Genomic DNA, 23,952 nt, shown 5'->3' on the forward strand with positions numbered 1-23,952 from the left:
GTCATAGCTAGGATTCCAAAACAGTCCCTTGGTTTCCATGTCATTTGAGCAAGTGAATCATGTTGAGGGTCCATCAAGGGAGGCAGAATGGGAAGGATCTAAGACTGCAAGAACATTTATGTGTTCTAGACACTAAATCACTGGTTGTTGTAGTGAAAATGAAAAGTGTAGGACCCTGTGAGAAGTTAAAATAACCATCAGCATCTCTAAAGGGAGACAAAAAGAAGTCAATAGAGCCTGTCCTCAAGGACTACTGAGAAATATTTCTCCTGTGGGTGGTTTCATGAGATCAGATGCCACTTCTCTACACCTTCCCAAACAGCATGGTCTGAATGCTTTATGATCTCCTGGAGCTCACTGCCTTCAGACTAGCCATTTCTTCACTATATTGACTACAAAAGTGTATTAAGGGAGGCAGCAAGCGCCAGAGAAAAGAAAGACTTGTGGGTGATGCCGTAAAAGCAGCACTAGAGAAGGTGGCAGCAGGTCTTAGAACCTAAACACAAGATGAGTGAGATGCAAGGTTTTTTATATTGAAAAGCCCCCAGTGTTTGCCCAGGCAAATCCTTCATACTCACCTGAAACTGTATTTAACAACAATGGATTGCAAAGGGTCAATGGTACAGGGGTTTAAAGAAAAAGATCCTGCAAATGTGAGAAGACCTTTTTCAGAGAGATGATTAAGAGGACTAAATTGAGGAGAAAAAGAAGTTTTTAAATTTTGCTACAGATGTTCATTGCTCTGCACCTTGTTCTGCTCAGGTTGGGCTTAGATACTGATTTTGTCTTCATTACCATACTAATTTTCTGTTATCTTACAACTGGGAGAAAACTTCCCAGGTGAAAGACTAATGAATGCAGAGTACAGATCCAGCTTACCTCAGTCCTTGATGCCTGTGTAAAATACTGCCAGGCCAGAATGGTAGCTTTTAAATCCAAGTCTTTTGATACAAATGTGTCAGATAGGAAGAACTCACCCTTGCACTTTGACATACCAACATCTATAGTTCAATTAGGACAAAATTTGACAGTAGAACATTCTTCTAGCATTAATAACTGCTTTAGCTTGGTGTAATGTGAGATTATATTGCTAGTCATAACATGAAAGTTCCACAAGTCTTTCTCTGACTGACAGAAGACAAATCATGCCAGGTTTTTCAGCCCATGAATTTTGGGAGAGGAGTGAAGAGAATTGGATAGGGCCTATGAACTGTCTTTGGCAATTAGAAGATTTAACAGAGGCACATGTCTTACTTCTACGTAGATTTTATCAGTGTACAGAATAGCCCATCAGCCTGCATTTTCCATATTTTCACCAGTTTTACACATCTTTTTGCAATTAACACATGGTTCAAAAACTGAAATAAGAAGTCATTGATACCTCATGTTTATGTCATCTGGCATTCATCCATAATTTCTCTCTGAATTATTGCATGTTGTCTGGGAGCAGCATTTGACAACAGCAGTCTTCAAAGGGTTAGTCCTGCAGGAGCTGTGTAAAGCAGATCCTGCAGACTCTTACTTGGATAGTCCTGGTTTAGTCAGATGATGATTAACAAGGAGAGCTGATCCAAAACAATTGAAGTAATGTAATGTAACATAATGTCTTTTTAATGATTTCATGCTGCTAGGCTGAAATACCTGATTTCATGGCGTAATGCCTAAGAGTTGGGTGTCCATCCAACACCACAGGATCTTCAGCACTCCACCCAGCCATGTTACACGTGTGCAGAAAAACCTCTTCTACCTATAAAGGACCCTTCCACAAAACTAGTGTCTAAGGATGCAGGAACAAGGAAAGATGCAATTTTTCTTAATGTCAGTAACATTGAGATTTTTCAGTGTATATTAGCTTGGAGAAATTCTACATTGATACCAAATCTTGGTTATAGTTCTTCCAATAAACTTACCAATTATACTGATCCAGGTGATCTTATATTCCTAAGCTTGTTGAGTCATATTTTTTTTCTGTCAGTATTAACAAAAAATCATAAAAATGAAGCCAAAGAGGACCATTGTTAGGTAAGCATCTACTCATTTAAGTAGTGGCAAAATTTAGCTTTTTAAAAAGAAATAAAGATTATTTATGCATTATTGCATATTGTTGTAATTATTATAATACCATATTCCTACAAGCAGGAAAGAATTTCTGGAATGTAAAATTTTGATATTATGATGGTGGCTTGTTAGTACTTAGCTAAACGTTATGGCAAATATAAAGAGGACCAATCCTACATCTGCCACGTATTGTCATAATTCAAGGTTTGTGAAAGTACATTGAGTGATATCAGCCTCTGGCAAAGCATTTCTGATTGAATGTCTGCCTCACGTAGTCTGGCACAGCAGCAGAACACTGGGCTCAGGCTCAGCCTGAAGTCCATTGTACAGCTCTGCTGAAGTTACTTGCAAGACATGATAATGTGCAGCTGCACACTCACTCTTTTGTGCACCAGCTTAGCATTGTGAAACAGGGCATTCCCAGGGCATGTGCAGAAGTATTTGTGCCATTGTGAGACACAATGGTCTAATCTAGATGTACAATGAAGCCAAGGCACAAAACATGCAAAGAGTTCCTCGTAGATGTGGCTAACCTACGCCTTGTGAGCAAAAGCTATGGCTCTGCTACACTGCAGTACACTGCAGGTACTGCTCTCTGTAGCTGATGGAAGGCTTCCAGCCATAGAGACTGTCTCGTGTGCTGTCTCATGTGGCAAGGAGTGCTTACATCACCTCACAAAGACTGGCGCTGACAATGTGGGGCAGGTATACAAGGTGAACTCCTCAGGAGTAACCCCATTCCCTATCAGGATGAACCATGGGTGATGTCCTTCCTGTCCTATATGCCTGATTTCCTTTGCAAAGACCCAGGAGTGCTGGCAGGAAGGGAGCTGCAGCATGGAACAGTAACTCCTTGATTTGAACAAACACTGGACCAAGAACCATGAGACACAAGAGTAAGAAATGCAAACAGTGAGATTGAAAAATTAGGGCTAATTTTAGCTGAAACTGAGACATTTGCCATCATGTGGGCACTTAGGTTTCTAGAAAGGTTAAACAAAAAACAACACAATGGGTGTTCTCTCCTTGCCAGTCTGGGTAACAGTAGCTCCTGTGCCTCTGTCTGAGGTAAGTCATGCCTCTATTACTCACTCTGTATGAGAAGGTTTTAATTACTTCAGTGAAAGTATTGGCAGAAGGTTTAAAATTAAGCAAAAAGAAATGCTTTTTTACACATGACTACCCTGTAGATTTCAGTAATGCTGCTTGGTGTCAGCTTAAGACTGCAAGTGGGTTGATGAGAGCCTTGAAAAATCCATGAGTGCATTAGAAGCTGTCAGCTCTAAGAAACCCTTAAAGAGACCTTAAACAGCTCATAGAAATTGGAAAACTGAAACAGAGGCATGTACAGGGACTTCACATTAGTTTATATTTGTCTTGTTTTTATGGTTAGTCAGAGAATTGAGTTAATGAACCTTGAAGAGTGTCTGAGATGTATTTGTTCACATCTGTGAGTATCAAAGCAGACACTTAAAATGGATGTTGAGAGATTACCATAGTCAGTGTCTTACCTGCATACTTTCAGCATGCTTTTTTCCTAGTTTGTTATTTAAAAACTCAGTTAAGGAGAATGTCACTAGCCTGAGAAGCCTTTAGAATATTTATTCTCAACCTTACCAGGAAAGATTTCCCAGAGAACTGATTTGCAGTATCTTGCTGCAGAGTATCACTTGAATACTGCTGGACCTTCACAGGACCCACTCCAAACAAACACCCAAACTGACTGTGCACAGTAATCTCTTTGTCTCTTTCTGATGTGGGTTGTGACTGCTCTATTCTAGACTCATCTTTATCACGTGTTCTAATTTGCCAGGATGAATGTCATGACCACCACCATCAAAAGCCTTTCTAAAGTAGAATAATACAATAGCAATTGCTTTTCCTTTGTCTGCAGCATCTGTTATCCATTATAGAATAAAAGTAGATTATTCTGATATAGGCCGTTCTCAATCACACACAAAGTTACATGGTTTTTTGCTCTCTGTGTCTTATCCTCCAGGTAGTCCAATAATTACTTGTTCTATTACTTCTATTTCCAGAAACAGAAGCTTTGCTGATTGGTTACGTTTTCTTCCTGTCTTTTTGAAGAGCTCAACATGTTTTCTCTTCCCATTGTATGAAATGCCACCTATTAGCCATAAATTATCAAAAGTGATTTTTAATAGCTCTGAAATTTCATTAGCCAGTTCAAGATGTGTCCTAGGACGTTAAAGTGCCATCCTCACCTTGGCACTGACCACTCCACTAACCAAGCTAATTAATAGTAGTAAGTTAATCAGCTGTCTGAGGATGGAGAAGGTCCATGGAGCCACACTGGGTTTCATTTATCCATGGACTGAGGCATACCAAATAGAGGGTACTTTGGAAATGCCACCATTGCACCTTTAACTTTCAAAGTGCACACTCTGCTTCTTCTCATCATCCGTGCTCTGTGCAACATCTGTAGTTCTAAGTGATTCTTTCCATATGGTGAAAGTCCTGGAGATTGACAGGCTAATTTGTACAACCAGAATGTACTCATATAAAGAAGATTACACTAGGATCTTGGGGGCAAGGGGAATTTGCAATGCCATATGTGTTAATTTCTGTGCCCGATAAAATTATTTTAATCCACTATTGTATGCAATTGTATGTGCTCTGCCCAGGAAAATGATACTCTTGATATCTTATTCTCTCTGCTGCATTTCTGAACTTCTCAGACAATGGGAATGCTCATCTGTACTTTAATAAAATCTCATCTATTGTGTTAGTCTCCATCCTTGCTTGCTTGATTACTCAACATGCCACAAAAACAGGCACTTGTAGTGTTTGCTCCTTACCAACATTTGCCAAAGGGGATAATGCCAATTTCAAAATTGAGGTAATTTTTGGTATATTTTTTTTGGTGGAAGACAATCATATTTTTGTGTCTCTTAAATAATTTTTTTGAGGAAATAAAAAGAACAAGACAGACTCATCAGCTGGCTGCAAACGGTATTTGAGTCATAATAATGAATTGTGAAGGTGCAAGCTAGGGATTGTGAGACTGTTTGGACTGACCATGTAAGATATAGGAGGACAATCCCTTGTATCCATCAAGTTCTCACTGTAAGCCCCCTCCTGATACCTGAGTATGCAGATATTTGACTATTAGTTTTGACAGGAAAGGGACTTAAAGCTGACTACTGAACTCTACAAGTACTGAGCATAACATAATTTTGGACACTGTCGGTGTCCCTATTAAAAATCTGAAAGTATTGTTGAAGTCAATGTAGGATTTGTGATTTATTTTCCATCAAACACACGGGTGAAGAAGTCTTCACACTGGCAAGATGACTGAAACCCCCTGTAAATCATTGCTTTGGACACCTTTCTCTCCAGCTGGACCTTCGGAAACTCCTCAGCTTGAAAGAATTATTTGGTCAATTTGTTTCCAAAGGCTATTTCTTTTTTTCAGTGTAGCTGCAAATACAATAAACTCAAGCAGAGTGAAATGAGCTGGCACTTCAGATTAATGTCAACATCTGTGTGAAAATACTTCCTATCATTGGATAGCACTTTTAGCTATATCTAGTTTATTTGGATAGCTACATTTAGCACTGCAGACTTCTCTCTATTGCAGCTGCAGGCTATTAACCTAGAACATGACCTCTTTTAGTTATTACTTAAGGCAGTTATAGTAGTGATACAGATTACAATGAAGATCCCCTGAGAAAAAGTACAGAAATTAAGCTCTATGTCATTAAAATTTTTCATGTCCTATAGTGAAACTAGTGTATTAATGAAAAGAAAAAAAATATGGGGAAATAATATGGAAACACTTAGCTAAAGGAATCTCAGTTTTTGGATTGACATCTCTGCTAAGTATCTAAGATGAGATTAAAGGAGCAGTGTGTGGGGGCAATAAGAAGAGCAAACTCATACTAGAATGATTTAGGAAAGAAAATCAAATGCTTTAGGGCAGAAGCTGAACACCCCTGCAACTAGGATTTGAAACATAAATTTCAGGTAGGCTTTACTCAGCATGGAAATAGGCCATGTGAACTTTCTTTGAAAGTTAATTACAGACCATTGCATGAGGCAGGACATTTCATCATTTAGACTCTTGATCTCTTCTGGCTTGTTGAGACCTATATTCCTATGAACATCTGAAGTTACCACAGGCTTCTGTTCATTTTCTTGCCTCAGAATCCCCTAGGATTTTTATGCTGCAGTTTCATGTTTATTCAGAACCCAATATCAAATTTGATAAAAATTCAATAATGGCATTTAATTGTACAAGAATGTATGCATGATTTTTTTGTTTGTTTGTTTGATATCAAAGTTGCTAGTGAACATATATGGGCATGAGAAGATAAAGTACATAAATAGGCAGAAAGATCAGTTAGTTAGATTGCTGAACTTTGTTCCCAGGACCTACAGCTTTAAAATGCTAATTAATATTAGCTGGTAACTTCTCATATGTGCATCAGCTGGGTCACATTGCAAATTGGGTGTGCTTTGCAAGGGAACACTTCTTATTAAAGGCGGTAAAACTCTTTTTCCCTGTGATTCAGAGGAACATGATCCAGACATAAAAAGATAAAAATCACTGACTATTACTTTTTACTTTGGACAAGATCATCTAACTCACCCCACTCTCTGAATGATTCATTGCAATATTATCAAGAGAGAGCTGGGAATGTGTATTATAAATAAAGGACAGATCAATTTCAAGAGAGGCGATGCTATCAGGAGAAGCATCTATGAGAAGAAAATAGATACAGGGATGAAATTTAAGGTAATATATTCAAATATCTTTATTCAGATTTTAATTAAACACCCAGGTTTATCTTTCAGGTAGTGTTATGCTTCCAGCATTTGGGTAAAAAGAGCTAGGAGTCTCTGGGACATGAAGAATTTGAAAAGTTCACAGCCAGTCATGAAAGCTTTATAAAAGACTGCCCTATTTCACCTGAAGACAGACACAGCCACCCTTGCATATTCATGCATTTTAATTCAATAAAAGGCAGCAATTAGTTTATAGTGTGCGCAATTTCAGGATGCTCCCCTTCCTCTCTTGAGTGTAAAAGGCACATGCTTACCGTAAATGATGAAAAAAGCATTTAGTTAACCCTGAGGCATCCTACAGATTGATTGATTTGTAAGTATCCCTCATCTACTACAGCAGGTGAAAAAAACCCAAACAGCCATCTATGGTAAAGTACTTCCCTCCTGCGCCATGCCTCCCTAAATATGTAACAGAGGCACAGCAGCCGGTGGCAGCCTTTCAAGCCAGTGAGAAAGGGTACCCATTTCTTTAGTGTGTGCTGGCCAAAAGCCACTTCTTTCCTGCAATGGATAGGTTGGAAAAATAACACTTTTTTAGTTAATTCTTCATCTTCCACACCACATCATGATTTGCTATTTTCCAAACAGGATGGCTCCTTGAGGAGAGACGCCCTGTGAGGTCCTTTTACCCTTGGCAGCACAGCTCTTCAAGATTCCATGCTGCTATTTGTGGCTTCCTACCACAGCTGCACATCAAATATACAAAGCAGCAGCCAGGCACTCTTTGGCAGCAGGAATAAAATTATAATGTGAGGACTGGAAGAGAAGTTACTTGTTTTTTATTGTTCTTGTAAGAAATAAGTAATCAAATGTACAGAAGAAAGTAATTGCTTGCTGTTCTAAGCAATTGTTCCAGAAAGAAGAGTTTGTTACCAGGAGAACAAGGGTCAAATTCACTAATTGTATATTCATGATTGGCAGTAGGCTTCATCTAGGAAAATTTTGAAAGTGTATCCAGGATCTGTTCATCCAAGTTAGCATTTTCCATGTATCTGTTTCTCCACCACCACCACCCCAAATGACAGAGGCAGAAGAGGGACTGTGACAAAACAGTAGTGGGAGTGGTAATGCTTTAGTTCTTGAGAAGTCTAGAAAAGAAGTGAGAGGCTGAGATGCACTTAAATGCAGTCTGACTTTGCCCCACTTCTATTTTTTATGTGATTTATTAACCTTTTATGTAGTTGCATGCACATTTGGTGCCATTTTGAATGCCCTTGGGTATTCTGCCTCATCCCCAGATGCTACCCCAAAAGGCATGGATTTCCTGCAGGTCCTATGGCATATTTTCAAGTTCAGTGTGAATGCAGTCTTAGCATGCATCCAGAGGACACAGATTTCAGATGAGCACACTTAAAATTTTCACTGAAGTGTCTGCCACTGAGGCTGAAGCTGCTCCTGCCCCAGTGCCACACTCTCCAGTATAACTCAGGCAAGATATATTTTGCAGTTTTAACAGTCAGGGGCTATTCAAACTGGTTGTAGGACAATCCTGCAGCCATTCTTCAAAAGGGTCACATGTCAATACACATGCCTTCATCTCTGCAGGGGATTTTATTCAACCGAGGGTTCAGGTTCAAGTTTGCAGTGAGCTCAGAGGCCTTGCAAGCTCTAAGTGTGAAGCTATGTCTGGTGGTGAGAATGCTCATCACTGACGTGCCTTCCTGTAGTGTACAGAGGGTGCGGCCAAGGAAGCAGGTACCCCATGGATTTGTGCTCAACCCTTTGTGTACTTGGTGTGTTGGGATGTCATGTCAATGAAAGACAGTGATTCTTGCAACAGGCCAGCCCTGGGTTTTACTGCACTGTAGGAATTTCCATGGTTCCCTTTTCTGTCCCTGCCCTACCCTACCTTGCTTGGAAAGTATCACAGCCATAAATAAAGAATCTTTCCTAAAAACTATTCTTGAGTTTGCATAAACCCCTACTCAACACCCACCTCCAGGAATCACCTCCTAGCAAGGAACAGAAAATCCCACATTTCCTTTAGTACAGATTTCAGACCTTGATTAAACACTCATGAGCTTCCACCAACCATTTTCTTTTCCTTTCCCACACCAGATAACACAGTCCTGCATTACCTAGCATTTTTGCAAGGGTCTTTGCAAGGGACCCTTTGCAAGGGTCAAAGGAAGAAAATGAACTAAAAAATCCCTAACCAACTTAGCCAACATCTCACTCATCTGGCAGGAATTTGGGATCAGTGAGAATGGAATACTTACTGTTTCCCCATTTAAGAAGCACAGAAGATGTCACTTCTGGTTTATATAACTTTCCAAAACACGTCTTTCTGAAATAAGATTATTTAATTAGCAAATACAGTGGATTTTGTAAGAACTAGAAGATCCTCTTCAGTGATCTAAAACCTTCCTAATCTAATCCAATGTGGCCCATGGTGATTTTTATATATTTTCCTACAAATTTATCACAAGAAGGAGAATTCTGGCTCCCAGTACAACTGGGCAATCTCACGAGATAGCATTTTCTTTTTTTTTTTTTTCAAATTCTTATTTGGAAAGGGCTGGGGGTTAGAAAGATAAAGAGGACAAGAGATTTTTTCACAGAAAAACACACTCAAGCCAAAACCTTGAAATTATAAAGTCTATCTCCAGCTCTTCTATTGAATCTCACTAATGTTTTGGAATTTTCAGGAGGGAAAGTCTCATATCTGCAGGAGCTGGTCTCTTTTTTAGGAGTTAAATAACATATAACTGACAACTTCCTCAGGTCACCTCTGGCAGAACTGGAAAACTCTCAGTCCAACCAGAGCAAAATCTGTCAGCTTGCATTTTTTCTGCAACAGTTTCTCAGAAAATGCTAGATTAGGTAATTCTGTAAGTTACACTGATTCATCTTAACTGTGACACGTTCTATGGCTGAGATCACACAGGCTGCAATAACTGCTGTTGCATCAAGGGTGGAGGACTTGGTCCTTTGTTCAAATAACAGGGGCTTGTATTTTTAATTTTTAATTGAGACTAATCCCTTGAAGACAAAACAGACCTACATGTGGTGTGAGAAATAACCAGAGCACTGCTTCTTTAGCCAGGAATGAACATCTCAGACCCAAGAGGATGTCATTTTCCTTTCACCATGTAAATACCAGTAAAGTATGTCAGCAAAATATCTATTTAGTTGCCCTTTGTGTTTTGGTTTATCAAGAAAAATTTTCATTCTCACTTAATGGGTATCTAAACTTGAGTTTTGACATCACAGTATAATTATGACAAGCTCCAGTTCCCCACATCACAAAGTCTCTGTTGTGAAGTTCTCACCCTGCCTTGTGTGTACAGCAGAGCTGATCACACCAGGGTTCAGCTCATGGTGGTATCCCCTGGAAGGTGTTTCCATAGAAGAAGATGCATTTCACTGCCTTGCTACAAACATTGGCCAGTTTGCAGTTTTCCAAATTGTCAGACATAGGCTGGAGGCATATTGAATGGACCAAAGGACAACTGTAAAGATTTGGGAAGCTGTTACATTATTTTTGATGTCTCACCACTACTTGTCAAGATTTGATGTTGCCTGTACTGCATATTATAGATGCCTGTACTGCATATTATAGTTATTCTGATGCTTGTAGACAAGGAAATAGAAAGAAAATTTTTGGTGTTTTTTTTTTTTAAAGGTGAAGGGGTTTTTTTGTAAACATATAAGAAAGTATCTGACCAGCTGATCTAAAATAAATTCACTTTGGCCTTGTACAGTAGCTTTTGCTCATATAGCATCTAATGGAAAAGCTAATTGACATTCTGTCATTTCTGTTTCAATTAACTGAACTCAATGATGCCACCCTCTAGAATTCGTGACAGCTGATCTATTTCCAAAATAAACCAAGTAACTAAATTTATTTGCAAACAAAGATTACCTCATTCTGGAATACATGCAAAGCCTTTTTTCTGTCCTCGTCAACTGGTACAAGAACAAATGTTAAGAAAATGCTTTCAAACAGTCAAAGATCAAAAGGGAGACTACATGTCACAGGAAGATTATGGTTGAGAAAAATTAATCATAGATAGTTTAAAATGCTAAAAAAAAATCAACACCTTTGATAAAAAACAGCATACTGCCAATTAAAACAGGAATTCCAGCAGAAAAACATAGCAATTATGGATGGTATGATAGCATTTCAAGAAGAAAAATGTATTTTAATGAAAAATCAGAACTTTCATGTAAGCATCTGAAAGTTTGCTGAAATAATTAGGGAAGGAAAGGAAAAGAATGCCAACCACCATTTCTTGGACAATGCAAACAAAAAGCCCTACAGAGTTCTGTCAGGGCACCTGTTCCAGGAGTTCTGAGAGGTCCCCAGGTGTGTGATGGTAGGATCTGGCAGTAAGGGCATCCCTCGAGCACTGGGGATGCCATAGCCCTGGGGTGAGGCTGGCACCAGCCAGGCATGATGGGAGCTGTGGCTCAGGTCAGGGCCAAACAGCAGAGGCTCATCTTAAGAGCAGCTCTCACAAAAAAGGGCTGTGGCTTCCCCATCATGCCCAGCCACAGAAGGAAGGGGATGTTTTCATATTTCAAAAAAAATTGCATATTTCCTCCATGATGGGAAAAAGCACTCAGAGCCCCAACATGCACAGAAGTTTGAGAAATGCCTCAGTCTTCTGCTGAGAATGGATGCTTCTGCCTATATAGGGATGAATCAGTGTTGAGCAATACTGGGTTGGATAGGAAACTAGGTATGCATTTCCAAAAATGCAAGAGAGCAGTGTGAAAATAAAGGTTTTCATTGGACAAGTGGTTTCTGCCTGCATGAGATTTGAATTAGTTGACATAACTGTAAAATCTTCCACCGCAGGATGAGTGTGTGTGTTCATAACAAAAATCAGGCATGCTCAGTGAACCAGCAAATAATCCACTGTCACTAGCACAGCTATTAACCATCTGCAGGGATCTTTTAGTGTAATAAAGCTGGACATGGAAATGTGGCAAATGGCCTTACTACTCAGGAGTGCATTTTATGTTGCATTAAACATGCAAAATGTATTTAAAATTAAACATCTGCTTACAGCCAAAATGCTTCATTTTTGTTTACAGGTGATCTCCACCAATTTGAGTTTCATTGTGAAAGGGGTGTACATGTGGTATTCAGCAAATAGAATGATGTGCCTGTATTATTATCTAAGTAGATTTAACTTTCTACTGTCTCATTAGTATTTTGTTTTGAATATAATACACTGGCAATTACTCCCTTTGCTCCCTTATTAATATTTTAAGACTGTATCATCTTGTTTTCCTCAAAGGTACAGGAAGCAGCAAAAAGGAAGAAACTTATCATTGAGCTGTTTTGTTCCTCTATTTATGGTACAGGTCAATGTGTTATGGAAATCTTTTGAGAAAAAAGCGAAGAGCAGTGTTTGGCTTTTCAGCATGTAGTAACATATTGCTTCCATTCCTATAAAGCCCCGAGTAGTTTGCTACCTGCACACCTTATTCCTGTGTTACCTCTTCTGTACATAAAGATTTGCATAAAGTATATAGTTAAAAAAAAACCAACAAAAAACCCTCAACCAAACAATACCCCCTATTCTGTTTATTCCCTGAACATTTCTCCTCCATTCATTCAAACACCTTCCTCATATTTTCTTTTGTTCCTGGATGCTCTACCTACAGCTGATTCTCCTCAGGTAAAAGAATTGGTATGATCTTCCATTATTTTATTTGGAGGAAAATATTGCACAGTGCTGAGCCAGCATAGTGGAGAAAAGAATGCACCTGTTCCCTCAGGGGTTGTACTTCTCCTGCCTGTTCCATTGCCTGCTGGAAATGCAATTCATTTCACTGTCCCACAGTCTTATTACTTGGGTGTTATTTTTATCTGTATCACTGTTCCTTATTATTTGTCTTGTTATAATGCCTAGATACTTCTGCCAAGATCAAGACTGCACAAATATGGCCTGAATCTGCCAGTAAAATGTTGCATATTATAGTGGAAGAGGTAGGAACAAGAACAGAGAAAGTGAACATTATTGTTTCAGTTTTATGTAAAGAATAAATCAATCTCAGGGAGATGTTCTCGCATCTGGGAGTCTAGAGCTAGTTTGAATGTATGTCCCACTGTTCCCAAAAGAGATGGCAGAAGTGACAGCCACAGTCCTCTGGAGGCTGTTGGACACGTCTGGGAGTGCAAAGAGCTGCCTGTGTTTAGGCAACCAGACGCCTCTGTTCAGCCCACTTGAGATCACTTGCTCAAGGTTCTTCAAGATATGTATAGCAAAATGTGCTTCAATATAAATCCTATAAGTTCCAGCCTTAATCACAAATTAATTATTCCTGGTTTCAGCTTCTCTTTTTTTTTTTACTTTCTCCCAACCACCTACACTACTGCTGTTATGAAGTGAATTATCCTTGCATGCTTTAAATTTTTCTTCTTTCTGTTTCAATCTTTGATTTTGGCTCCAGTCCTCCTCTCTCGCTCAGCAGAAGGCTGAACGATGCTTTGGTTGGAGGCTGTGTTACAGAATGTTCTCCACCCCTTCTGCTCTTTTGTTGGCATCTCCTCCCACCCCCAGCATGCCAAACAACTCCAATGCTCTCTGAAGCCCAGGATTTGATAGCCTTTGTAATTCTGTTCTAGCCAGTGTGCCAGTAGCTGTTGGTAGACAGGCAAATAGGTGATGTATTAAAAAACTCATGTCTGTGAAATACCCACTCACAATCAGCTCTCCAAGATAATTACATATGCGTGAAAAAAAATTATTCTGATTTATGTCAGATGTATTTCCTTCTAGGAGTCATGTTATACATTTATTTCAGGCAAGATTAGGTAGAAAAGACTGACCTTCTTAAAGCACTCTATTATTCTCTAAGTCGCATTTTTCTTTCTTTTTCTGTCACTAAGAAGTCATTCCATTTCTGTGTTGACATTTTTATCTTCTTTTTATAGCCCTTCCAAAAGCCATGTCACTTGCTGAACTTTTGCTGACAAACAAAAGGAAGAGAAAGAAAAATGTCATAAACCTCCAGAAACAGCAAATGGCAAGGGCATGCTGTATTACTCAGATATGCTTGAGTAACTTTTTAGCATTCGTTTCTTATTTCACTCCTTTAGTTCTGCTGTCTTTTCCTTCTGGTTTTGCTTTAATTCTCTTCTACCCAGTATTTTTGACTCATCTGTTTGTTCTGACACCCTTTTTTTTCCCCCATAATTTTTGTGATTACCATTTCCTTCTTTAGAATTAATCTATTTGATTAGTTCTGTCCTCACTTTGGTTTAGCCTCTCTGTCAACCCCTTCAGGTTTTACATTGCTATGAAAAACTTATATGTAGAGAATTTCCTAACTCCACAGCATCTGCTGTTCATCCAAATGTCTCTGTCAATGTTCCATTTTTTTTTTTTTTTTGCTTTGCATTATCAAATCTGGATGAATCCATGTTATTTACCTACTTAACAACCACCTTGTGAACAAACGTAATTCTAGGATTTAAGCATCTTGCTCGAACACCAAGCTAAATGGCACCACTGACTTAGCTGATGTAGAGCTGCCAGAAAAATAGATTTTAATGAGAAACAAATTAGTGGCTGATGAGAAAAGTTATAATGATACTTCTTATTCCACTATGAGAAGTCAACCTCTGAATATGCATTTTTTTTAGAGCAATACTGTAAATAGCATTGTTGTTTTTTGTCCTTAATATATCTGTTGCACGGCCTCCATGCAGACTCTGCGGGGACTGAAATTGCTTTAACAGCACCTTGCCCCAACTGGTTTGAATGTCACTCTCCTGCAATATGGGTCTGATGCTTTTCTGCCAATAGCACATTGCTGAGCTGGTCTCCAGCCAGGCCGAAAGGTTGGACCAGGTGTTTGGAATATACTCTGCAAGCCACTCTGAAGAGCTTCAGAGCCATGCTATGCCATGAGATGGTGGGCTGAGGAGTGCTGCTTTGGTTCTGTGTGCTGCTTCGGTCTTCTGATAAAATATCCACACTGAGAAAGCCACTACTATCACAACACAGCCAGTGAAGGCACTGGCTGAGCTCATCAGGTCCTCCCTCATCATGACAAGCGGCCAATGAGGAAGGTATGTGATTTCATCACACTTTGGATCTAAATGTGGCTATGGAAAAGCATATGGCTTTGCAATTGTTTTTGGGTTTTTTCTCTCTCCTTCCCTGAACAGACAGTTGCTGTCACCTTCACGAGATCAAATGTGCACTGGTGTCACACTTGATGCTGAAATTCACACCTACTTTCCTTCAGCAGCCCCAGCCAAACTTTAAAGAATTTCCAACTGCTGAGGATTTTTTTTAGAAGGTATTTGATCATTATGCTTTTAGCAGATTTAATTTTGAAAATGAGGTGATGTAATGAATTAAAGAAAAGGAAAAAATAAAAGGCGGCTACCGAAGACTGGGAGAACTACTGTTTCACGCCCAAAGAACAACTGTTGAATATTCGTTCTGCAACCTCCTGCAGCCAAAACCCAGATAAAGTAGAAAGATCTGAAGGTGTCTCTGAAGGGCCGCATCCTGCGGCGCTGGAACCTCGTGGTTAAGGAGCCCCCAGAGCACTGGAGCGGGGCCAGGAGGTGGCCACGAAGGGCAGGGAAGGAAAGGGAACGCAGTGCCCGCGGGGCGGGGCAAGGGCCGCCAGGGTGCGGGGGAAGCCGGTGCAGAGGGCAGGAACGCCGGGGGGTGGGCGGGAGAGCAGGCAGGGATTTTCGTCCCGGAAAGGGGCAGGGATTCCGCCCGGCTGGGCAGGCGCCAGGGCGCTGGCGAGGGCGGCGGCTTTCCCGGAGCGGTGCGGGGGTGGCGGTGGCGGTGCCCGGTGCCGGACCCGCGCCTTCCCCCCCTCTCTCCCTGCCCCTCTCCCTCTCTCCCTCCGTCCCTCCCTCGCTCCGTTCCCCGGCGCGTGCCGCCCGCCCCGCCCCGCCCCGCCGCCCGCGGCCCCGCGCGCCGCTCCTCGCACAGCGCCGGGCCGTGAGGGAGCGGCCGCGCGCGCCGGGTCACCTTCCCGGCCGCGGCAGCCCCGAGCCGCCCGCGAGCCGCCGCCATCCGCCGCTGCGGGCCGTCCCCGCCCCGGGGGAGCGGGTGCCCCGGGGCATGAGCTGCGCCTCCGGGAGCGTCGTGCTCCCTGCCGGAGAGCCGCCGCGAGCCGCCGCCGCCCCGCTGGAGCTGCCGGCCGGGGCGGGAGAGGCGAGCGGGGACACCCCCGAGGAGGGCGAGGGCCGGAGGGGCGGCTCGGAGAGCGGGGCCGCCGGCGGCGACAAGCCCGAGACGCGCTCGGTGTGCAGCAGCAGCGAGAGCGGCAGCGGCGGCCACGCCGGCGGGGCCGGCCCCATCTGCAAGATCTGCTTCCAGGGCCCCGAGCAGGTGAGGAGACGCGCCGGGGGCGGGCGGGCGGCGCCCCGCACACCTTCGCGCCCTCGGCTCCGGGGTCGAGCCCTGTCCCTGGTGCTGATCTCGGCGTCGCTCCCCGGCAGGAATAGCCCTCCCCGGCTGCCGCTGTGCGGGCTGGTTGTGGCAAAAGCCTAAGGCGAACCTGAGCCGGCGCAAAGCTTTGGGAGAATTCAGGGATTTTGCCGTGTCTGGCTTGCACGCTGGGTGTCCTCTGGCGCTCGCTGGTTCACCTCTGAGGGACTCTACACAGTACGAATTTCTCAGGTTTCTGTTAGACTTTAAAATGAGAGTGTTAGCTTACAGGTAATGCTGAGAAGACCTCCAGGTATCATCTCTGTCGTGACGTTACTGGGTATAATATCAGAAATGGATCTGTAACTAGCATTTTATAGCTTGTCTTGGAGTTGGAAAGAAGAAAATAGCTGATTTTTATAATACAGAAACAACTGGGGGGAGTGCTTACTTACATTATTTAAGGTCCTGTCTGACAGCTGGCTAGCTGGACAGCACAGAGCTGTGCTCCAAGAGCAAGGCTGTCTTGGAATTGTGACATCACACATTTCTTTCTGAGTGATGATTTCAAATAGCTGTTGTAGAAATGTGTCCAACCACTTTTGGTGCCTTTTGAGGTATTTGAAATGGCTAATGGTACTTTTGTTTAATGCATGGTAATATTTCACTTGTTTCACATAGGTATGTGAACATGTGTAGACAGCTTTCTGGCTTTTCTCAATAGAAGCAGCTAGGTATTTTTAAGACAGTTAAATTTTTGAGTATTTCATAGCTGAAAAAACAAAAAGAACACCATGCTTTTCCAGATAGTGAAATTGAGACCAGGTCGTTGTTACAGACCCCTAAAGGTTTTGGTATTGAGTGTACATGTATGTGAAAGGTTCCTTTAAAGTTGATGTTTCTGTATTGCCTTTCCAGGGTGAATTGTTAAACCCTTGCCGCTGCGATGGTTCAGTACGATACACACATCAGCTTTGCCTCTTAAAGTGGATAAGTGAAAGAGGGTCATGGACCTGTGAACTCTGCTGTTACAGATACCATGTTATAGCCATTAAAATGAAAAAGCCTTGTCAGGTAATTTGTTCTTTAAAAAAAAAAAAGTATGTCTTTTCAGTAATTTTTTTTAAACAAAATTATTCTTACTTTTACTTCCAAGGTTTTTGGAAAATGCAGCAGAAGATCCTATATGCCTTACCAGCTAGCACTTGCACCCACTTGAAGTTGGTTTTCAAGGCCAGTTACATATTAAAATGTGTAGTGATTTTGTTCTGTTATGTTCCTCTAGTTTTTCTTGCTATAGAAATGGTCTTTAGAGGTTGGTAAATTCTGTTAGTAGTTAAATCATGCTGAGATGTGACAGAAAACTTGGATCTCCCAGATTAACTTCCTAAACTTTAAACATGTCTTTATTGTTTGTCCAAGACTGACTCAAAGGTTGATTTTGTTCTTTCTCCAAGTTGGGATCCAGAGGGGAGAGGTGAAGAAAGCTTCTGTTGTCTGTGTATTCATCTATTGTAAAAATGTAAAAGGAGGTGACTTTTCAGTCTTGGCTCAATTCAGAGCAGTCGAACACTCTTAAAGTTCTGTCCACCAGAAGCTGTTTCAGAAGCTGAAATGTGCAGTAATATTTTTCAGAGCTCCATTTCAGCAGCATCAGAACATGAGATGGAAGTTAGAGCATTGTAGCGGTAGCATGTTCAGGGAGAGGTGGGGGGAGAAACTCAAAGCTCCACCAGATCTCTTAGGGAAGCCTTAATATCACTTTGCATATCAGAATTCTTTAGAGGCTTTAAATTCCATCTTGGAATTATCTTTTATAACATCTGAGGAACACATTTAGTAAGATAATTGTATCTTTTTTTAGTTTTGATCCTAAGAGCTCAGAGATGATGGAGCTCTCAAAGGCCAGAGCACTCGGGTCATTTTTCTGTGCCTGTGTTTGATTGGAGTTTTATAGAAAAGACATGGTTGGATGGTAATGGCAGTTGTGTGAACGTGATAAGCATTCCTTGGATACAGAATATCTGGAGTATTTGCTTACAGCTGTTCAGATTATGGGCAAGTACTTTCAGAGCCAGTGGACTTCATTTTTTTCCTTTATAAATTCTCAAAGAAAAGGTTTTGATAAGGTTTCCTGGATAGAATTTTTATGATGTTAAAAAGTTAAGGATTTGTAAAACATTCCAGAAAATGAAGGTGGTCGATTCTGTTTCTACACAGGCATGGTTTGGCATGGGGTTTAATCCTTTTGGCATTTTTTTAACCTTTTTAAAAAGTTTTTATTTCTTGCATCTCCACAGCAATCTCATCCTTTTCCTAGCAAAGATTACAATATCAATAGTTTGCAATTATAGTATCTGAAAATCATTGTTAGGCAGCAAAGACATGACAGAGTTGCCTGCAAAGAGGCATCTAGTACTGTTTGAGATGTCCTAAGGTAGCCAAAATGTGTACACAGAACAGCAGATATGACAGGACTTATGAGGGACTCTGGAACTGCAGATGGAGGCCAAGTGGATATTAGAGGACGTTTTAAAAGTCATTAGACACCTGTGGACAGCAGAATCAAGCCCAAGTTTGAAGAACAAAAGAGAAGGAAAAGAGAAGGAAAGAAGAGTCAGTAGTTGATGCAGTAGGCAACAAAGTTTGGCCAAGCTTACAAGGGAAGTAAAAAGAGACAAAAGTTAAATGCCATACAATCCTGAGGTCAAATTCCTGACACCCAAAAGATCACCCATCTCTTTGAGGGAACTCAGTAGTACCTTTCTCAGTCTCCTACACAGAATATTTACCTTGTAGTAACAGAGCCTGAAAGGAAGTCTCAAACTGCAGTCATCTGTGTAATTTTATAAGGGGAATCAGTCTTAAAATGCACTTACTCCTCCATACTCTTGACTGTAATAATATTGGCTGCTTTTAACAACTGGCTTGGCTTAAACTTTTGAACAGGTTCTGAGTAGTTTTCTACACTATACAAATGCTCGTTTTAAGGTAACTTTTTGGTTAGTTTTGGCAAAAAGCTAATGGTAAGACCATTTCAATACAGAAGGATTTTAAAACATTGTCAGCTGAAGTAGTGAATGTACTTAAAAGTTCGCAAAAATTCAGTACTCCTTGCATTACATTAGATACAGTATTTGGACAGGAGTAGTTTACTCTGTCAACAACCAGTTGTCCGCCTCAGTCCATGTTCCCAGAATTGTTTCTACCAGTCTTTTACGTATTAGAACTTTGTAGGCAGTGTCATAGGAGAGAAAACTAGTGCTATTAACAAAAATACCTTTTTCTCAGGTGAATGCAGATTTGTACCAGGGCTATGCAAACTTGGTCTATTTACTCTCAGGTCTGTGCAGATCTACAACAGCTCTTCGGGTTTCCTTTCACCTCATGTATTTAAGGAATGTAACAATGTGTAGAGACTTAAGAAAGAAGAGATTTTTCTATGTTTTCATTCAGAACGTTGGAATAGATGTGAATATTCCATTTGATATCTAACATGTTCTGTGGTTTCCATTGCTTCTTGGAAGGCAAAGTTGTCTTCAAGGGGTGCATCTCCTGGGGCAGTACATTCAAGAAATGGAATATTTCTGTTTTGATAGGAATTCTTCCAGTGTCAGTGTTCCAGTTCCAGATTCAGCAACTACTGCATAATTCACCTTTAAGAATCTAATCCTGAAAACACATAGATTTTATTGTAGGAATAAATCTTAAAACATAAACAAAACACCAAATTAACCCATGGGCTAGCAGTGGAAGATGAGCACACAAACAAGTTGATGACATTTGATATGATGTATAACAGAGATTTGGAATTTTTCAGTATCCTTCTTAGGATCATATCAGAAAGACATATTTAACCTTGTACTATTCCATTAATGAAAACACACATTCATGTTGCTGGACCTGCTCCATTGGCAGGGTGGAATTTGATCCAATAATAGGCAGGGCTCTGTTAATAACTAGAAAATTCCCTCACTGCCCCTCAAATTCTAATGAGAGGAGCTGGAATAAAAACTGTTTTGGGCAGGGAGTTTTGGAAGATTTTGTTTTGGAAGGACTTAAAAAGGAGAGAGAAACTTCAAATGTGTGACTTGGAAATTAAACTAATTTAGAATTGTAATTGAGATTAACAAAAAAGAAAAATGCACAAAAAGAAATATTTTTTATTAGTTTGTTAAGATTATAATTTGTACAGATTTCCTTCCAAAAGGAACTATATTCCTATAAGAAACATAAACACATTGTTTTATTTTTATTGGTACTATCTAATTTTTATGCTGTTAGGAGATCAGTTCACTAGACTTGCACTTAAGTGTGAATGCGTACTGAAGAATGTCAGTGCTCTGGTAAGATTCAGAATTAATGTTTAAAAGTGGAGTAGAATCATACAAAGGTTGAGAGTATATACTTTGGTGCTAAACCTGTCACTTCTATAAGTGAGTAGTAAAGATATTTAGAGAGTAGCCTTTCCCAGACTGTTGGTGTAGTCTGTCATAAAGTAGTGTTACGTTAGATGTTTGATAAACCCTGTTCATTAAAGCATTATATTCTGGTACTTTGGTGAAATGGACCTATTCCAAAAGTGATGCAGTAGATGGATGTGCTAAGTTATAATCTAATTGTGTGGCAGTTCAACACTTTTTCTGATACCAGTAAAATCACAAAACTTATTTTAATAAGTAAATGCTTACTTGTTAGGCCTGATTTCTTAAAATAGAGAAAAAGTTAAGGTGGTACTTTTCAAAAGGTAAGGTTTCACTTTTCCAAATTCTGTTAATGTGCAGAATCCTCACTCATTTGAGAAAGCTCACTGGCATCAACTAGATAGGCATGAGTAAAACTGCATAGCAGACTGCAGGTATGTGAATGTGTGTTACACTAAAAAGTGCAAAAGTCAAGTTCTTCAGCTACTTCAGTATGGAGGTCAGTGTCCAGAAAAAATTGTAGAGTAAATGTTTAGTAAAAGTTTTGCTAATGACTGTGCTCAGCTGGATGACAGCATTAAGTTCTTCAAGGCATAACGAAGAAGGGGAAAGGGAAAAGGCTGAAATCTCCAATTATGCATTCTAAACTGCACAATGTACTAAGGACAATCTATTAATGTCTCTTCCTGTACTGAAGATCCAGAAGAATACATTGTGCTATTCCATATGTCAGTGGACAAAAAAGAACAAAAAGGATTGTTCCAATATTGGACAATTTACAAAGAAATTTGCAGAAGAGCTAAGGAACAAATCTATGGTACACTAGCCCTGGTACCGAGACCCCTGGTACACTAGCCATTTCTAACTATAATCCAGTCTTTGGCATCTCAAATGGGATGTGTTTTAAGAGGCCTCTTAAAAAGAAAATAATGAAGCTTTGGAAGCACCCTTTGAATATGAAGGCACTATGCAAGGGCTGTAGGAAAATAAAATACTTGGCTGAGACAGGTATCAATAACTGAACGGAAATGAGATTCAATGCTAGAGTAGTCATTAGAAGGTAATTGATAAATCAATAAATGCCTGGAAGGACTTTAAAAAACCAAATAAAGTCTTTTTAATTTCATGTGATGGAGAAGAGAGTCCATCATAGTGGAGAAAGTAGGCCAGTAACATGGTCAAAGTAGTGGATTAAAAAGAATTGTACTTGAAGCAGTTTTGTACTTGCTCAGGAAATTACTTTTGTCATGAGCTTAAAAGACGTGTTACAGTAATTGACACATAAGACAAAAGTGATGATGAGAAATTATTTTTTACATATGAATAGACTTAAATATGCTACATAGAAAGCACATGCAAGCTTTAGAAATATTGAGAACAGGAGGATCCAAATATATATTTAAATTTAAGATAATTCCTGATAAATTTAGGATCATTCCAAGAACAAATTCATGTTTTGGAGCAACGAAACTATAGGGCTGGGACATGAAAATCCTAGAGATTTTAATGAACCTAATTGAATGGTAAAATCCATACAAAAAGTGGTAGAAGCAGACTAATTCTTTAGTTTTGACAGGAGAGAGAAATCTGAAACAGGAAACTAGATGTCAGTACAGTACCTATACTTCTCACATTTTTTTTTTTTTTTTTGGTAAGCATCTTTTGGTCACTTCTAGGGAGAATTTACTAGACTGGATAGACCTTTTAATCTGATATACTCACAGTCGGCTCAGTGACTGCACTGGGTAGATGGTGATTTTGATCAGTTCTAAGTATGATGCTTAAAGAGTTTAGAAACAAAAGGATAGCAGAGCTGTTGGAGAGTTGAGGTTTTTTTCTGTGGAGGGAAAGGCAAAATACATTTTATGTCTACTTTCTGTTAAAGATCTGAAGGTAGATGAGAGACTGAAAAAGAGAATTGGGTAAGCAAGTGTCAGCGGTGCAGAGTGCAGAGAGTATAAAAGCGAGGACATCAACCTAAAAAACAGAAATGCAAAAAAAACGCAAAAAATCAAAGGGAAAATTCTGATGGGATAATGAATTTCATGTTGTGTTTTCTTTGTTTTTTTGTAATTAATGCATAGGAAGACTTGGAAATAAAAGGAGTAGAGAACTGGCAAATAAAGGTGGCAAAAAGGTGTGGAGACACAAGTCAGTTTAGCTTGAGAAAAACATTTGGTTGGCCATTCAGATGAGACAGCACGTTTTTCAGAGAGCAAGTAAGCAGGCCACTGGTGCACTGCTAGCACACTAGGAGCTGAATATTTGGCTGTTAGCATACAGATCTGAAGGAGTGCAAAGTGGACATTACGGTGGAAAAAAAGAAAAAGGCTTTAGAAGCTTTAAAAAAATGGATCTAATTGATAATTAATGGCAGGTGAAAGAGAACAGGGGCTGGAACAATATCATAAGGACCAGTGATCTGAAAGTCAGGAAATAATGAAGAATAGTAGTTGAACAAAGGAACTGATTCTATCATCACAGTGAGAGTTGGGTAGGGATAGAGAAGAACTAATAACAAAATACTAGATATTGACTTTGATATTACTTTGAAGCATATTTGTAAGTTATGAGAAGAAATTAAATTCGTCTTAAAAGGTCAGAGGAGACATCAAGTGGGAGCTGAAGCCATCAGGAAGGCATATGGGGGATTACAGAGAAAATCAAACTGTTTAGCATTTCTGTCAGACTTCTAAGTATATCCTAAGGTAATCGAGTAAAATACAAAATTAAAAAAATCAGAGCATACTTTAAAAAAAGAATAGTATTAAAAGTATGTGGGTGTATGCCCCTCATACGTTACACTTTTATTTTCTGTAGCTTGTTAAAAATTCAATTGCTTTCTGTTTTTATTTTGTGAGATGTGTAGATTGTGCTCAAGGCAGTTTGACTGCTAGAATAGTGTGAAAAAACAGTGCAATGTAAACTGTGAATGGTACTTGGAAATAATTTTTTAATTACAAGTGTCCTACTGGTTTAGTGGTAAGACATATAATATAGATTTAAAGAGTGGCATTATCTTGTTGTATTAAATAGTGGGTTAAATACTTCAAGGAAAAAAAGTTAGATTCCTTCAGCTTATGATTTTCATGGGGCAGAATGACTTGGATCAGAGCCAGGTTGTTTTTCAGAGGAAATACATCCAATTACAGTTATTGCTGGAAATATAAGCATAAATTACATTCTTGCAACAGACTTCATTATAAAAAAACATCCAAAAAGTAGAGAAGGGTGTCAATGGGAGTCAGGGTTGCTACATATACATAAGTGCTGCCATTTGAAATGCTAAGAATAACAAA

The 23,952-nt window shown here is 40.0% G+C and overlaps 1 protein-coding gene across 1 annotated transcript in view; it reads left to right on the forward strand.

The window, feature by feature from the left end:
* The first annotated feature begins 15,920 nt into the window (after window positions 1–15,920).
* The window catches only part of MARCHF11 (membrane associated ring-CH-type finger 11), a 31,916-nt gene continuing 23,884 nt past the window's right edge, over window positions 15,921–23,952 (forward strand). Inside the window, exons 1-2 of the mRNA XM_059852023.1 lie at window positions 15,921–16,190; window positions 17,148–17,303. Coding sequence (XP_059708006.1) covers window positions 15,921–16,190; window positions 17,148–17,303 — 426 coding nt within the window. The remainder of the gene's footprint in view (window positions 16,191–17,147; window positions 17,304–23,952) is intronic.

Source organism: Haemorhous mexicanus, chromosome 1 (genome assembly GCF_027477595.1).
Source record: "Haemorhous mexicanus isolate bHaeMex1 chromosome 1, bHaeMex1.pri, whole genome shotgun sequence".
NCBI classification, from domain to species: Eukaryota; Metazoa; Chordata; class Aves; order Passeriformes; family Fringillidae; genus Haemorhous; species Haemorhous mexicanus.